Source organism: Hyperoodon ampullatus, assembly GCF_949752795.1.
Source record: "Hyperoodon ampullatus genome assembly, chromosome: 1".
NCBI lineage: Eukaryota > Metazoa > Chordata > Mammalia > Artiodactyla > Ziphiidae > Hyperoodon > Hyperoodon ampullatus.
Genome location: NC_136914.1, coordinates 7,199,138 through 7,215,810, shown reverse-complemented (window position 1 = coordinate 7,215,810; position 16,673 = coordinate 7,199,138). Strand labels below are relative to the sequence as shown.

At 40.0% G+C, this 16,673-nt stretch overlaps 1 protein-coding gene across 1 annotated transcript in view; it reads left to right on the top strand.

Annotated features, from left to right (window-relative positions):
* The window catches only part of ARHGAP10 (Rho GTPase activating protein 10), a 334,910-nt gene that overhangs the window by 106,816 nt on the left and 211,421 nt on the right, over positions 1 to 16,673 (top strand). The window contains exons 4-5 of the mRNA XM_079706406.1: positions 2,985 to 3,056; positions 12,522 to 12,623. Coding sequence (XP_079562532.1) covers positions 2,985 to 3,056; positions 12,522 to 12,623 — 174 coding nt within the window. The remainder of the gene's footprint in view (positions 1 to 2,984; positions 3,057 to 12,521; positions 12,624 to 16,673) is intronic.

Sequence of the window (16,673 nt, the reverse complement as noted above, 5' to 3'; positions counted from 1 at the left end):
CCAATTTGGATTCCTTTTATTTCTTTTTCTTCTCTGATTGCTGTGGCTAAAACTTCCAAAATTATGTTGAATACTAAGTGGCGAGAATGGGCAACCTTGTCTTGTTCCTGATCTTAGAGGAAATGGTTTCAGTTTTTCACCATCGAGAACGATGTTGGCTGTGGGTTTGTCATATATGGCCTTTATTATGTTGAGGTAAGTTTCCTCTATACCCACTTTCTGGAGAGTTTTTATCATAAATGGATGTTGAGTTTTGTCGAAAGCTTTTTCTGCATCTATTGAGGTGATCGTATGGTTTTTAGCCTTCAGTTTTTAATATGGTGTATCACATTAATTGATTTGCATATATTGAAGAATCCTTGCATTCCTGGGATAAACCCCACTTGATCCTGGTGTATGATCCTTTTATTGTGCTGTTGGATTCTGTTTGCTAGTATTTTGTTGAGGATTTTTGCATCTATGTTCATCAGTGATATTGGCCTGTAGTTTTCTTTCTTTGTGACATCTTTGTTTGGAATTGGTATCAGGGTGATGGTGGCCTTGTACAATGAGTTTGGGAGTGTTCCTCCCTCTGCTATATTTTGGAAGAGTTTGAGAAGCATAGATGTTAGCTCTTCTCTAAATGTTTGAAAGAATTCGCCTGTGAAGCCATCTGGTCCTGGGCTTTTGTTTGTTGGAAGATTTTTATTCACAGCCTCATTTTCAGTGCTTGTGATTGATCTGTTTATATTTTCTATTTCTTCCTGGTTCAGTGTCGGAAAGTTGTGCTTTTTAAGAATTTGTCCATTTCTTCCAGGTTGTCCATTTTATTGGCAGATAGCTGCTTGTAGTAGTCTTTCATGATCCTTTGTATTTCTGCAGTATCAGTTATTACTTCTCCTTTTTCATTTCTAATTCTATTGATTTGAGTCTTCTCCCTTTTTTTCTTGATGAGTCTGGCTAATGGATTATCAGTTTTGTTTATCTTCTCAGCTTTTAGTTTTATTGATATTTGCTATTGTTTCCTTCATTTGTTTTTCATTTATTTCTGATCTGATCTTTATGATTTCTTTCCTTCTGCTAACCTTGGGGTTTTTTTGTTCTTCTTTCTCTAATTGCTTTAGGTGTAAGGTTAGGTTGTTTATTTAAGATGTTTCTCGTTTCTTGAGGTAGGATTGTATTGCTACAAACTTCCCTCTTAGAACTGCTTTTGCTACATCCCATAGGTTTTGGGTCGTGTTTTCATTGTCATTTGTTTCTAGGTGTTTTTTCACTTCCTCTTTGATTTCTTCAGTAATTTCTTGGTTATTAAGTAGTGTATTGTTTAGCCTCCATGTGTTTGTATTTTTTGCAGACTTTTTTCCTCTAATTGATATCTAGTCTCATAGTGTTGTGGTCAGAAAAGATACTTGATATGATTTCAGTTTTCTTAAATTTACCAAGGCTTGATTTGTGCCCCAAGATATGATCTGTCCTGGCGAATGTCCCATGAGCACTTGAGAAGAAAGTGTATTCTTTTGTTTTTGGGTGGAATGTCCTATAAATATCAATTAAGTCCATCTTGTTTAATGTGTCATTTAAAGCTTGTGTTTCCTTATTTATTTTCATTTTGGATGATCTGTCCATTGGTGAAAGTGGTGTGTTAAAGTCCCCTACTATGAGTGTGTTACTGTTGATTTTCCGTTTTATGGCTGTTAACATTTGCCTTATCCATTGAGGTGCTCCTATGTTGGGTGCATAAATATTTACACTTGTTATATCTTCTTCTTGGATTGATCCCTTCATCATTATGTAATGTCCTTCTTTGTCTCTTGTAATAGATTCACAAGTTTTAAAGGTTATACTCCATTTATAGTTATTAAAAAATATTGGCTGGGGCTTCCCTGGTGGCGCAGTGGTTGAGAGTCCGCCTGCCGATGCGGGGGACGCAGGTTCGTGCCCCAGTCCGGGAGGATCCCACATGCTGTGGAGCGGCTGGGCCTGTGAGCCATGGCCACTGAGCCTGCGCATCCGGAGCCTGTGCTCCGCAACGGGAGAGGCCACAACAGTGAGAGGCCCGTGTACGGCAAAAAAAAAAAAAAAAAAAATATTGGCTGTATTCCTCATATTGTACTTTATATCCTTATACCTTATTTTATTTTTTAATATTTATTTAAGTTATTCATTTTGGCTCATCTGGGTCTTAGTTGTGGCATGTGGATTCTTAGTTGCGGCATGTGGAATCTAGTTCCCCAGCCAAGGATTGAACCCGGGCCCCCCGGCTTTGGGAGCATAGAGCCTTAGCCACTGGACCACCAGGGAAGTCCCTGTTGTCTTTTTTTAGATTCTACACGTAAGTGATATGTAGATTCTGTCTTAAATCGAGAAGTCCCAAATGAGCCAATATAAAAATGAGTGAGGTTGTGGGTCAAGTCTGTGTGTGGTTCCTGTCGTGGTGACCTTGCCTGCTCTACAAATATTTGGATGACTGACGGCCCTGAGCTCCAGTGACTCTGCTTTGCTAGCATAGCCTAAATCCTCATGAGGAATTTTCAGTGATGAAGGGCTGTCCTGGTGCATTTAAACTTGTAGCCACAAACCTAGCCCTCTACATTATGTAGTCTGATCACTAATAATGGAATGTCATCGACTTTTAAATTTCTGAGCAGTGGGAGAAAAAAAAACCATTCAAACAGAAGTGTTCTGTTAATGAATGTGATAGACCCCTTTGTTGTTTGAAGCCAACCCTCTTGCTATTTCTCTGAAGAAAGGGCTGTGTTGGGGCTAGGTTGCACATTTTCCTGGCACTTTGCCACACCTCCTCTTCCCTAAAAATATTTATGGAGTTCTGGTGTGTTAATAAATTTAGAAGTGATTTAATGGTCGCATTGGCAGGGTGAGATAAAGCAGTTCACTGTGTTGTTCATTTTGTTTCTGGGTGGGGTGGAAGAGGGAAATGAAAGACTCACTTTTTCCTTTTTGGAAACCTAATACTCTGCTCTTCTGTTATCACTCTTGTTCTCTAGGCATTAAGTGTCACCGAAACCCTGATTAAACCCTTGGAAAAATTCAGAAAAGAGCAACTTGGAGCCGTCAAGGTTTGTGTCTAATTTGAGCACACTTGTAAACAGCAAATGTAGACCCCTCTGCTGCTTGAGCGTACACTCGGTTCACATTTAGCAGCTTTGAAGGAGATGTTGGAGTCCACCATCTGTTGTTTTATGTTTCAAATGTGCTTTGTCCCCTTTGGGGGAATATGAGATTGAAAACAAAACAAAAACACCTGGACTGGATGGTAAAACCTCTCGTAAACATCTTTGGCTGCACCTTTCCATGTAGAGTTTTAAAAATATCTTTAAGCCAACAACACGTTTACTCTGTGTAGAAACATCTTATCTCTGTAGGAGGGGCAATGATTTCCATGCCCGCCTCAGCTTGATGGCAGACTGCAGCATCATACTAGGGTTTAAGATTAGAAATGCTGCTACACCAGTGTGTCATTGACACTAGAAAGAGAATATTCGGTTACAGTAGGTCCTCTACATACGAACCTTCAAGTTGCAAACTTTCAAAGGTGCGAACGTGTGTTTGTATGTCCGATCATGTTAAGTTAGTTGACGTGTCTGTAAGATTAGTGTACTGTAAGATTCAAAATGTTTTCTTTATTTTCTGTGTTTGTTTTTTATGTATTATTTGTGTGAAAAGTGTTACAGACCTATTACAGTACAGTACTATATAGCCAATTGTGTTAGTTGGGTACCTAGGCTAACTTTGTTGGACGTACGAACAAATTGGACTTACGAACGCACTCTTGGAATGCAACTCATTCGTATGTAGGGGGCTTACTGTATTGGGATGTATTTCCTTCAATTTAACACAAATTTACTGAGCGTCTGTTATGTGCCAACATTGTGATAGGTGCTGGGGATTCAAAGGTGAGTGAACCACAGACTCTGTTCTCAAAGCTCTGGGATGTAGCCAGGATTTCTGGGAATAGTGCAGCAACTTTGCCACTGGGAGCCTAGGATGTATTTAGCAACTTCTAACGTCTGCTAACTAATAAGCTTTGAAATTAACTCAGAGGAGCAATTTCCACCAGTCTCTCTTGAATGTTGTGCGTGTACTTGAGGGAGAAAAAATAACATTTCTGTGTTGTTGACCATTTTTGGCTTGGCCTAAGGAGAAGGGAATAACATCAGTTTTAGGTAGGGAAGAGAGGTTTTATATTTGTATTTTTCCCCCATGCATTGGTGATGTGAGGGTTTTTTTTTATCTTTGTAAACAAACTATTAAACTTCTTTTCTACGAATAAACATTGTGGTCTCCATGGCCATAGCTATACAAATGGGTCCAGAGAGGCCCAGCTTTTTAGCTGCTATTTATAGACTCAATTCTCCTTTAAGTGACTTGTTATCATATTAGACACTTCTTTTTGGCATGATATTTTACAGTTTTTAATGAAGGGCTGTGTTTTGAGGGGAAGTCAGTGGGGGTACCCCCAAGTCCTCTTCCTGGAATTGTTTGCTGAGCTACAAGGAAGCTGGTTTGTGTCTGCTGGCTTTGTAGCAGGACATTGGGGTTCTGGCTTCACATCTGTGACCTTGGGCAAGTAATTGGCTTTAGTTTCTTACCTGTAAGATGACAGACTGGGGATCTGACTGCTCTGTTTTGCAGTTTTATGATTCTGTTTTCTCTGATCTTCATCGGCTGTCTTAAAGCTTGAATAATCTTGGTTCTTTCTCTTTGAACATTTCATGGCAGGTACTGAATGTAAACATTTCTTATTTTTCTTATTTTACTTGGATGATGGTCGGGAAGAATAAGGGTTATATTATGTAAATGAAAAATGAATGTGACTTAATTAATAGATATATTTCCTTTTTATTTACCTACTGGGTTTTTAGAAATTTCTGGCCTTGAGTTTTCTACTGACTCTTTCTCCTCCCCACATTTGCCCAGCTTCTCATGTTGTGCCTGTTCAAAGTGTGGTTGACCCTTGAACAACTCAGGTTTGAACTGTGTGGGTCCACTTATACGTGGATATTTTTCACTAGTAAATACTACAGTACTACAAGATCCATGGTTGGTTGAATCCACAGATGTGGAACCGCCTATATTGAGGACCGACTGTAAATTATACTCGGATTTTCAACTGCTCCTAGGTTGGTGTCCCTAACCTCTGCATTGTTCAAGGCTTAACTAAATGTAGAGCCTAGCGTGCAAAGCAGCTTGCAAAATAAATTGCCATATTAAAAGCTTAAATTATTTTAATACTTTGTCTGTTGAGCTGTTTAATGGCCAAATTCTATCCTGAAGTCCCATTTCTTTCTTTCTTTTTATTATTATTATTTTAAAACATTTACTCTCTTCCCCTCCCCTCCGCCGCACCTCATGGCATGCAGGATCTCAGTTCTCTGACCAGGGGTCGAACCGTGCCCCCTGCAGTAGAAGCACAGAGTCTTAACCACTGGACTGCCAGGGAAGTCTCCCATTTCTTTCTTCATTGTTTTTCTGGCTTCAGGTTTATGAAGGGTGTATCCTACACTCTTGTTCAGTACAGTGTGTGTGTTGGCTGTCACACCTATTGATGTTACCTGGGAGAAGCGTTTTTTTACTGGTAGTTTTGTATATTAAACAGTAGAGAAAGGTAGTTTTCTAGGTTATATAGTGACATATAAGCATCTGTCTTTTTCATTAGATTTTTAAATCTTTAAGAGAAAAACCTATGCTTATTTCTTTATTTTCTACCAGCCTCCACTCTGTCTTACTATAACATATTTAATAAATAAACCAATTCTACTGTTCTTCTATTCTATTCTAGAAGAACCAGGAAAGGGTTTATAACCTAGATATTTGATGATTTTCTCCATTTGTGCTTTCTAAACACCAATCCTATTTTGAAAAGCACACGCTCTTGTTCCAGTGGTTTATTTACTTATGTGGGATACTTAAAAATAACTTAATTCTCTTAGGTTAAAGATCTTTTTTAAAATACCATGAAGCAGTTTTCATGTGGGGAGAAAAAGACAAAAGTCTTTAAAAGTTGACCGCAGCAGAATGTTTTAGATACCCTTATCAAAATGTTTTATCTTATCTTTCCCTTCGCCTTTTCCCCATCTGGGACGGTCCTGTCTTTCGCTTTTATATGCAAGCTCTTTCAGTTCTGTTTACTTCTTCAGTTTCCAGCATCCCAGTGACATGTTTAATTTGTGTTTTTTTTTTTTTTTTTGCGGTATGCGGGCCTCTCACTGTTGTGGCCTCTCCCGTTGCGGAGCACAGGCTCCGGACGTGCAGGCTCAGCAGCCATGGCTCACGGGCCCAGCCGCTCCGCGGCATGTGATATCTTCCCGGACCGGGGCACGAACCCGTGTCCCCTGCAGCAGCAGGCAGACTCTCAACCACTGCGCCACCAGGGAAGCCCTGTGTTTTTAACATAATCGAAACTGCTAGGTGGCTTTTGTAAACTGTATTTTTTAGGAGCCCCCAGGTCTTCTTTTCTGCTGTTTCACTTCTATTTGGATATGTTCCCTGTCAGTCACGTCTGTTTGGTTTGGACTTCAACCTCCGTCCTATAGGTTCTGCCGCATTTTCTCATGTGCCTGCCCGGTTCTTGTCTCTGTTTAAAGAGCCCCATTTCCCACTGTAGGACACAGTCGTTCTGTGCTGTGTCCCATCAGTTCAGAGTTTTCTTCACGGCCTCTCTTAGCTTTACTTCCATGGAAGCTCTTTTCCCTTCCCCAGAAGCTTGTCACTTATTCCTAAGTATCTGCATAACATTTTGTCGATAAACATTGCTCATTAAATGTCAGTTTAGCCACAGGAAACTAATACAGGCACCAGACAACATCGGAGCCAAGTGCATTGTGTACAAACTCCAAGAAATACTAGAACTTGCTAAGAGTTACAGTGGGAGAATTTAAAATTGCTTTCTCTGAAAGGGGCAGCATGCAAATATCAAACGGATACAACGAAATGATACTGATAATTTATAGAGCCTATTCAAATGCTGTTTTGCAAAGAGCTAATTACTATTTTATTGAATAGAATAAAAGGTTTAACCAGAAGGCTTAAAAAATGTTTATTTCATAAATTATACCTTAGTAGCTCAGCCATTACCAGACTCACCCCATATTTCCTTTGTATTTCTTTTCAAGACTATGCCTAACGACTAAATGTTTAATAAAAATCAACTTTCTGAGATTCTGTAAGTGACTGCAAAATGTGGGTTAAGAAGCAAATTTATTTGAATAATTTCTCAAATTATGTTTGATAGAGCAGAAAAAATGTGATTTAATCACATTTCTTTCATTTTTAGTAATAACAACCTTATCAGGCCTATCATACGGCACAGTGCGAGAGGCCTTGGGATATACAACTATGAGTTAAAACACTGGTCGGCCTTTAAGAAATTGGCAAGTCTGTGTGGGTGATGTCAAAAAAAAAAAAAGGGCAATAAAAATGCACCGTGAAAAGTGCTCTAATACGAGTAAGCATCGGTGCTCTGTAGGTGTCCTATCATCTTGGCTTTGGAGCGCCAGGAAAGTCTTTCAGGAAGACCTGATTCTCCCTGGTTTGGAATCCTACTTCTGGCCCTTAAGTAGCTCTGTGATTTGGGGCAAGTTACTTAAGGCCTCTGAGCCTGTTTCCTGATCTTTAAAACGAGACTTAAGACACCGGTCTTGGAGGTTTTTGCGAGGCTTCAGTGCATTTGCTAACATATTTCTGGGGTCTAGTGCAGGGCCTGGAATATATACAGTTGCAGTTCTTTTAGGATCCCCTTTGTGACATGCTCCATATCAGCTTGCCAGAAAGAACTGCACAGGTTTTTGTCCACTCTGTGCGTGCCGGGTTCAAGCACTGTGGCTTCTGACCCCCCCCTGGCCGGATGGTGCTAAGGTGATGGATGGGTGACTTGAGAGCAGTGGCACCGGAACCAGCGGTGGCACTTTGTCAGGGTCGGTGTCGCTGCGCTATAGGCTGCTCCCTTCCCTTGTCCTCTGACCGATATCTCCTGGGCGCCTACTGGGTGTGCAGGTAGAGGCTGAATTCTCGTTGCCGTGGAGAGGCTGAAGGAGCTTAAAGGCAAAAGGGGGTGGGGGGTTGGGTAGGGCAAATGAAGTGTCAAGGAGGACTGGTGACATTGGTGCAGGAGTTGAGGGAGACGGCTGTCCCCCCACTGGAGGAGACAAGGAGTGCTTCATGGAGGAGGTGGCATTTCCACCACCTGGTTTGGGGGTAAAGGCTGAATTTCCAACACCCTGGGCTGTAGGGTGTTGGTGGACCAGGGGAGCAGAACAGGGATTGCAAAGCTCTGGTTGGCCTGGATATACAGGAAAAAGTGCTCCTGCCGAGTGTGTTGTATGCGCTGTGAATCTTGTTTCTTGTATGTGCAGCGTTACCCCCACCTTTTTATTTAAATAAAGAGGGAGAAGGAGTTGGAATCTCTAAGAAAGTATTTAAGCTCCTGTCTAGACTAGTCAGGCCTTATTATTTACTGTTTGTAGTTTGAAAGTAAGTCTTTTCATTTCCTCATCATAGAAAATTTGTAAAATACCAAAAATATTTAAAAAAGAAAGTTACCTGGTAACTTAAAAATTTCCCCTTCTTCTAAAACAAAGCAAAAAATTCTAGTACCTTGCAGAAACGTGGACAGTTCACAGGTGTGTTCAGACTTTGAATTCTTTTTATGTTCTTTACTCATTTTTCCGTGGAAGTGTAATGTGTGATTTGAGCAAAAACTTGCTCAGTGAAGAGTGTTTTATATGTTAGGAACGTTTACTTCTTTTCTTCCATATTAATTGTATCTTCTCCCTGCCTGTTGTTTGCCTTTTACCTTATTTATTGTGTATTTTTGATATCTAGAAGTTCTTATGGCTTCTTCCATTTCTCTTTTGCTCAGAAGTTCCTTCTCTGTTCTGAGATCTGATTGAAAATACTCTTCTTTGTCTTCATTTTTTACTTGTGACTCTTTCAGTCCATCTGGAATTAATTTTGATTTGAGACATGGTTCTCTTTTTATTTCCAGCTAGTTAACCAGTTATACCCACACCATTGGTTGAGTAATATTTTTTTATCCAGTGATTTGTGATGAAACCTTTATATATATATATACATATATATATATATATATACACATATATATATATATATATTCTAATGTATTCAAAAAACCTGATTATTTATGTTTTGTTTCTTAGGTTTATTAAGTCCCTCTACCATTTACACCATGTACATCTTATTTGACTAATTATGCTGTTTTAAGTAATAGCTCTCCTTCACTGTTATTTTTGTTTTTGTTTTTGCATGTGTGATTTTATAACATTACAAGCTGACTTCCCATGAGTCACCTTTAACTTGTAAACATTTTGTTTGGCTTACTCATGTTAAAACTGAAAAAAAAATTTTTTTTTTGCCGCCATTTAAAAATCACTGGGTTTTCCAGCTGTTCCAGAAAAATCAGAAGACAAGGCCTGTGTACTGGGCTTATATTTCCACATGGCAGAAATCTGCAGGAGCTCTGTTATGGCTGCCTGCCTCTCTACAATAGATGTGGGCTACGTGATTTGCCCTTGCCTCCACCTTTCCTTACTGAGTTTTACTTCCAGCTTGACTCAGACTCACTTGAGTAATGCTGTTTCATAAAAAAGTTTTCATTGTATTAATTTGATCCTTGATAGAGCCTTTTGTCTCATATTGCTCTATTTATTATATATATATATATGTATACATATACACACACACATACATATATATGTATCCTATATTGCAGTGTTGAAGAAAAAAGGCTCCATTCTTTATTGAATGCTGCTTGAACACAATCCCTTTTAAAATTCATATTATTTAAGTGCCAAAAGTCATTTGAGTACAAAGAAACAGAATATTCTATAGTGACCTTGAGAAGAAATGCAAGGAGAAATATCTGAGTCTTAAGATTCAAAAACAAAACACAGTAGCGTTTGTATAATACCATACCAAGTACGAACAATTGTATTTCCACTCTAATTGGTGGGCGTGATGTTGTTTCTTGGCTAAATTCTTTCTTCACAGAGCCTTGATAGAACCATTTTCTTTCATTCCCAACCTAACCCACATGCTAATTTACATACCCCACTATTGCTGCGTGTGCTGGGGTGTTTTGACTGCTGACTTTAGCATCATTGCCTCCTTTGTCCCCTTCTGTGATTCAGATGAAATCAAAGGAGTAAAAATGTTTTCAGTATTCTTTGTGAAGTACTAATCTGCAAAGATAGTGAGCACGTTTAACCACATGATCTCGCTTTGCAGCGTACTTGCGGTAAATGCAGCTGCGTCACCTCCATTTCTATCTCATTTAAACCTGAGAAACTGATGCTCAGAGAATGCTGTGACCCTGGGGCAGTGTCACAGGACAATGCATGGCTGCTAGAACCTGCGTCTCTGACACCTAATCCAGTGCATGCTCTGCGGGCCTCTCACTGTTGTGGCCTCTCCCTCCCGTTGCGGAGCACAGGCTCCGGACGCGCAGGCTCAGCGGCCATGGCTCACGGGCCCAGCCGCTCTGCGGCATGTGGGATCTTCCTGGACCGGGGCACGAACCCGTGTCCCCTGCATCGGCAGGCGGACTCTCAACCACTGTGCCACCAGGGAAGCCCTGAACTTTTAAAAATAGTGGAGTTTTTGAAGTAGTGGCCATATGTTGTTTTTAGTTTATTTTCTGTTAGTCATTAAAATCGTTCAGGAAGTGCGTCATAATGAAAAGCAGAAAAGAGAGTAACCATGTAGTATTAATGCCTTAAGCTTTTAAAAAAACAGTTGTAAATTAGACCTAGGTCATAAAGAAAAAAAGTGCTTCTGTTTCAACAGAAGTTTGACTATTCTCATACATAGGCGAACCGTAGGATCACAGAATTTTAGGATTGGATCTAAGAATGAACTAGTACAAAACCAAATCCCTGATCTTTTCAGTAGGAAAGCTAAGGTTCTGTATTGTTAGGTGTTCCCATCCCCCCACCCCCAAAAGATGTGCAGCTAGTTGGTAATTAAACTTGGAGTAGAAATGAAAAGAAATATCAGTTCCCGTGTCTGTCTCTTCCATTAGTATGGGGATTAATTTAGGGTCTTTAGGTGGGCTGGCAGAGCTCCCTTCCTGGCTTCTCACAACAGTTTGTAGTTCCGTGGAGTGAGAAAATGATAATAAATGTGAAGAAACATAATTTTTGTGCTTTATTTACTCCTTTTGCTTAATAGAGAAAAGATCATGCCAGAAAAGGCTGGGAGAATCCATTATTTTTGACCTAGAAAACAGAAGTTGGAAAATAGGGAAGGGAATGTTCCTTTTCAGGAGGCCTTGGAGAGTTGGTGAGAGTTTGAAGTTAATGGAAACATTTTGACAGCATGAGGACATCGCATGTGCTCATTGGTGCTCCGAAATGTTTATGAGAAATCTACTTACTTTTGGCAAGCAGTGTTGGGGAGATACTCTGTCTTCGCTGCCTTAAAAAAATTTGGTTCCTTGTGAGATAGGGAGGGTGGGAGGGAGGCTCAGGAGGGAGGGAATATGGGGATCTATGTATGCATATGGCTGATTTACTTTGTTGTACAACAGAAACTGACACAGCATTGTGAAGCAATTATCTCCAATAAAGATGTATTTAAAAAAATAAAAATGCACAGGGAACTCTATTCAGAACTCTATAATGACCTATATGGGAAAAGAATCTAAAAAAAAGAGTGGATATATGTATATGTATAACTGATTCACTTTGCTGTACACCTGAAAATAACACAGCATCGTAAATCAAGTATACTCCAATAAAAATTTGAAAAAAAAATTTTAAAAATTAAAAAAAGCTACTCTAGCAAAAGGAAAGCAAATGCTGTTTCTAGGCAGTGCCTGAGAAATGTTTGTAATGTTAACCAAAGGATCTTGGTACAAATATGTCAGTATTATTTTAGGCCTTGTTGACCTATTGCTACGTATTCTAGACAGTGTTAAAGAAATCACCCCTAAGGTTTGGGTGAGTAGATGACATTCCTGGTCAGAGGATTTTATTGTGATATTCATACTGGACAATTGGGGAAGATCTTTTAAGATATTTCCTACTGCCCCAGTGGTGATGATGATGATGATTTTTTTTAATGTAGATCAAAACTTACTCAGTTTTAAGTGGATTCCATTTCTATGCCAAAATCTGTACTGTAGCAAGTTTGCTTCTTTAAGCTTTATGTTCTTATTATGTGTTCATCTTAAAAATATATTTTTTTTGAATGGAAGGACAAGTGAATGGCATTAATTCCAAACACTGATAAGTATGAAGAGTTGAAAAATAACAGGCTTGGAAAAAAGCCCATTAAAGGAAAAAAAGAAAAAATAAGTGACTCTTCAATCCTAACGCTGTCTTGATGAGTAATAAGCAGTATGGCCTGGGTGCAGATAGATTTTCCAGATAACTCCTTCACACTTTGTGGTACTTCCTTTTATTTTCGGATATTTTTCATATTTTGAGTTTCCCAATGGGTTAACTATGTGTATGCCTTTTTTTCCCTTTTTTAATCACAGTTGTCTATGTTTTTCTGATTTGTAGGAAGAAAAAAAGAAGTTTGACAAAGAGACAGAAAAGAACTATAGCCTAATTGATAAACATTTGAATTTATCAGCAAAAAAGAAAGACTCACATTTACAAGAGGTATTGTTTTTATTTTTCTGTTAACTTGTTTCTAAAATTCAGTAATCAGTGCATGTCTTTTTTAAAAAAACTGTGCTTTTCTTTTGAAAACATTTCATCTAGGGTTATTAGAGGTGGAAAAAATGACCAGGTATCACCATGAAAAAAGGAGCTCTTTTGGAACAAGATGTAAAATAAGACCTCTTAGAGCGATTAATGCAGTGTGGATTCATAGTATTAAAAGTTTTGGTTCTGAGTATATTTTCACAGGAACAATCATTTTAACTAGCATAACTGAGAACAGATATATTATTTTCAGGAATAGTTTCATTAATTGGCTTTCATGATTTCTTGAAGAAGTGAATTGAATAAGCTCCTACACCATTTGGCTTTTATGTGAAGGCAGCATTAATCTTAACACTGAAGATTCAGGAGTTTTCACCTTCATTGGAAAGAGAGCATCTGTTTTACTTGTGTTAATAGACTCATTTTTTTGTTTTTGGAGGGAGCTGTATGTAAGAAGAAAGGAATTTATATCTTGTCTCTCATTTTCTCTTTCTGTTTCTTAAATCCCCTACCACTTGTTTTTCCTCACTCACACACTTGAATGGAAACTCAGTTGTTTACAGTTTGGAACATATGCTATCCTTAAACATAATGCTGTTTGCAGATGTAAGGATCTTGACTCATCCCACAAAAGTGTGATTTTTTTTTTCTTCCATTTGTGTATTTTTAAACACATAAGGAATCTGGCATGATGTGCCACTATAATATACACTTAGTGAAATATCATCAAAATGACAACATTGTAGAATAAACCTGGGTTATGTTTAAATGTCACAGATTTAGTTGCAAACTCTGTGTGTGTGTGTGATGGGGTTATTTTGACATTACCTACACGTCACGTTTTCTTCTGTCTCGCTAGTATTTTTTTTTTTTTTTTTTTGCGGTATGTGGGCCTCTCACTGTTGTGGCCTCTCCCGTTGTGGAGCACAGGCTCCGGACGTGCAGGCTCAGCGGCCATGGCTCACGGGCCCAGCCGCTCCGTGGCATGTGGGATCTTCCCAGACTGGGGCACGAACCCGTGTCCCCTGCATCTGCAGGCGGACTCAACCACTGCGCCACCAGGGAAGGCCTCGCTAGTACTTTTGACGGACGTTTAGATGGCATTTGACGTTCTATAACAGAGAGAGGCCCTTTTGTACCATTTGGTCCTCACTCCAATACTGTGGGTAGGGCTCCATTCTCTCCTCTTCCATATTATGTAGGAAACCATGCACTTGTCACATGTGCCCCCTCATCTCCTACCCTCTGTCACTTTTGAAACGACAGCTGTTGCTCTTTGAGGCTCTCTTTACACTAGCAGTTTTCTACCTCTCTTCTCCCCTGATCTCTGTTTTCAGGTATCCTGAAGGGATTTTCATGCGCCGGGTCAGTTTCCATCTCCACCTCACTATCTAATGAGTATCACTCTACCTGTTGTTTAGGCAAAGTCTGTAAAGTCAGTCTTGGCCCTTTCGCTCTCACCCCACATCTAGACCATCAGCCTATGTCTTCTTTAGCTTCAGAATATTCTCGGAATATGGCCAGTTCTCCTGACTCCCCACCCCTGTCACCCGGGCATGTCTCGCACAGATTACTGCAAGGCCACCCTGCTTTCACCAGGGTATCCCTACAGTTTATTCTCTATACAACAGCGGAGTGAGCCTTCGTGTTGGTCTTCTTCTCTAAATACTCCTAACAGCTCCCTCTAGAGGCCCTGGGCCCATCCCGCCTGCCCTCACACCCACATGGCTGCCTTGCTCTGGCTTGGTTCCATGCTGAGGGCCTGTGCTTTGTTCATCCTCCTACCAGCTCTGCATGCCTCACTCCTTCAAATAGTCTTCCAAAGACTCTCCACTCAGACTTCTCCTTACTAGAGACGTTTTCCAGCCACCTTCTTTAGTGTCCCCCTTTATTTTTTTTCATACTCTGACAGCCTTTTGACTCACTACACATTCCGTTGTTACATGGCTTCTTCCCATAGGCTGTAAGCTCCTTGCAGGCAGCAGCTGTGTTCTGTTCAGCACTCGGTCCTCAAGGCCTACAATAAGACTCGTCAGGCAATAGGCACTTAATAAATATTTACCCAGTGAACAAGTGTGAAGATTGTGAGCTAGGGCTTCGACAGTTTCGTCATTCCCAAAGATAACTAAACTCCAGGTGGGAAATTTGAAGAGACCCTCAAGGAGAACCATTTTAGTTTCACTCAAATTACGTATTCTTGGCTGTCTTGCTCTGTTTGCTCTTTACAAACATGCAGACTCCCACCTGACCTAGCTTTCCGTTGCAAGCGTGAAGGCCATAGAAGGGGGCTGCTCTTTAATGGGAAAAAGGTTAGATTTGGGTTTTGGTTCCTTTTGGCAGTGGCTAATGCATTGCTAATCTTCAGTAAATTGAGGTGCTCAAGAGATTAATAAAGGTTGCTGAGGCTGGTACTGAACAAAGGCATAGAAACTTGTTATCTATTCTTCTTGTTTCCAATGAAAATAACAGGAGGAAATGATGGCGGACACCAGGCTGGCAATTTTAGTAATTCTGTTAGTACCTTTACCTGTAACTCTGTTTATTGGGCACAGTGGCTTCTGCCTCCATCACAACCCGAAATTCTAATTAATATTTGTACTAGAACAAGAATTGGATATTCGAGAACATTCCATGACTGCTGATTTTTGAAGTATATTTTTGTTTCCTGATGCGAATTAAAAATTGGCACTTGCCATCTGTCTCTGTAAGGATTAAGTCACTAGCCTAGCTCTGAGGAACTAACTGCTCCAGGGCTATAGTCCTTGTTTTGCCCCAAATCAAACTGAACTCACAGCTCGCACGTTGTACATTTTTTTTAAGTCGACACTGAGTCATCAAATAATTATGTTTTAGTAAATATGACCAGAGAAATAGATCCTTTGAATATCTTTGTGTGAGTGATTGACTTCCTTTATGCATATTAACAGCAGGAATGGTCAGAAATGAGATGATAATCAAATTGAAATTGTACGTTTGTTTAAAAAAAATGACTTTTGCTTGGTGTAGTAAAAAGTTTAGTCCAAATGTGTGTTTTCCAACACCACCAAGCAACTGACTCAACTCTGGCACTCCCTAGAGACAGCATCAGATCCAACAGGTTAAGGGCTCAGTCGGACAAGATTGCCCCACTTCTGACTAGCAGATGCAAACTATTATCTATAGAATGGATAAACAACAAGGTCCTACTGTATAGCACAAGGAATTATATTCAATATCCTGTAATAAACCATAATGGAAAAGAATATGAAAAAGAATGTGTATGTATGTATAACTGAATCACATTGCTGTACACCAGAAACTAACACCTTGTAAATCAACTGAAATTCAGTTAAAAAAAAAAAAAAAAAAAAAGACTACCCCACTTCCGACGTCAGCCCCAAGTCCTGGTTGTTACCTGTGCTTCTGACTGGCTACAAATAAGAGGTTCCTATGACCCCTTCCTTGCTAGAGTGGCTCACAGAACTCAGAAACATTTAGTTAAGTTTAGCAGTTTATTGTAACAGATAATATAGAGGATACGCATGAACAGCCAGATGAAGAGGTGCACAGGGCGGGGTCTGCAAGGGTCCCAAATGCAGAAACCTCTGTCCTCATGGAATTGCGGTACGTCACTCTCTAGGCAAGTGGATGTATTTCCTGTTAAGCTGAAATAAATAGTCTGCTGGGTATTTCTCCAGTAAAGATGGGTTTATTCGTGATCAGCTGAGAATTGCAGTTTGAGGTCTGCAACCACGGGGAACCAAGGGCAAGTTTCTGCACGGTAGGGGAAGGAGAACACTTCCGTTGAGAAGGAAAGAGAGTTGAGAGGGCTGCAGTAGAGAGTCCCTGGCTTTTCTTGGGCTGCGTCCTAGCCAGGAAAGAAGAGCGGTCTTCTTGTTGGGCTCTGCGATGGTCTGAAGCCATGTGAGCTCCCCCTGCTGGTGAGTTTTCCGTTTGTTAATTCTTTACATTACCAACCTGGAAGCTCATGAACTCTTGTTCAAGGGTTGTTACAGAGCTTCCTCT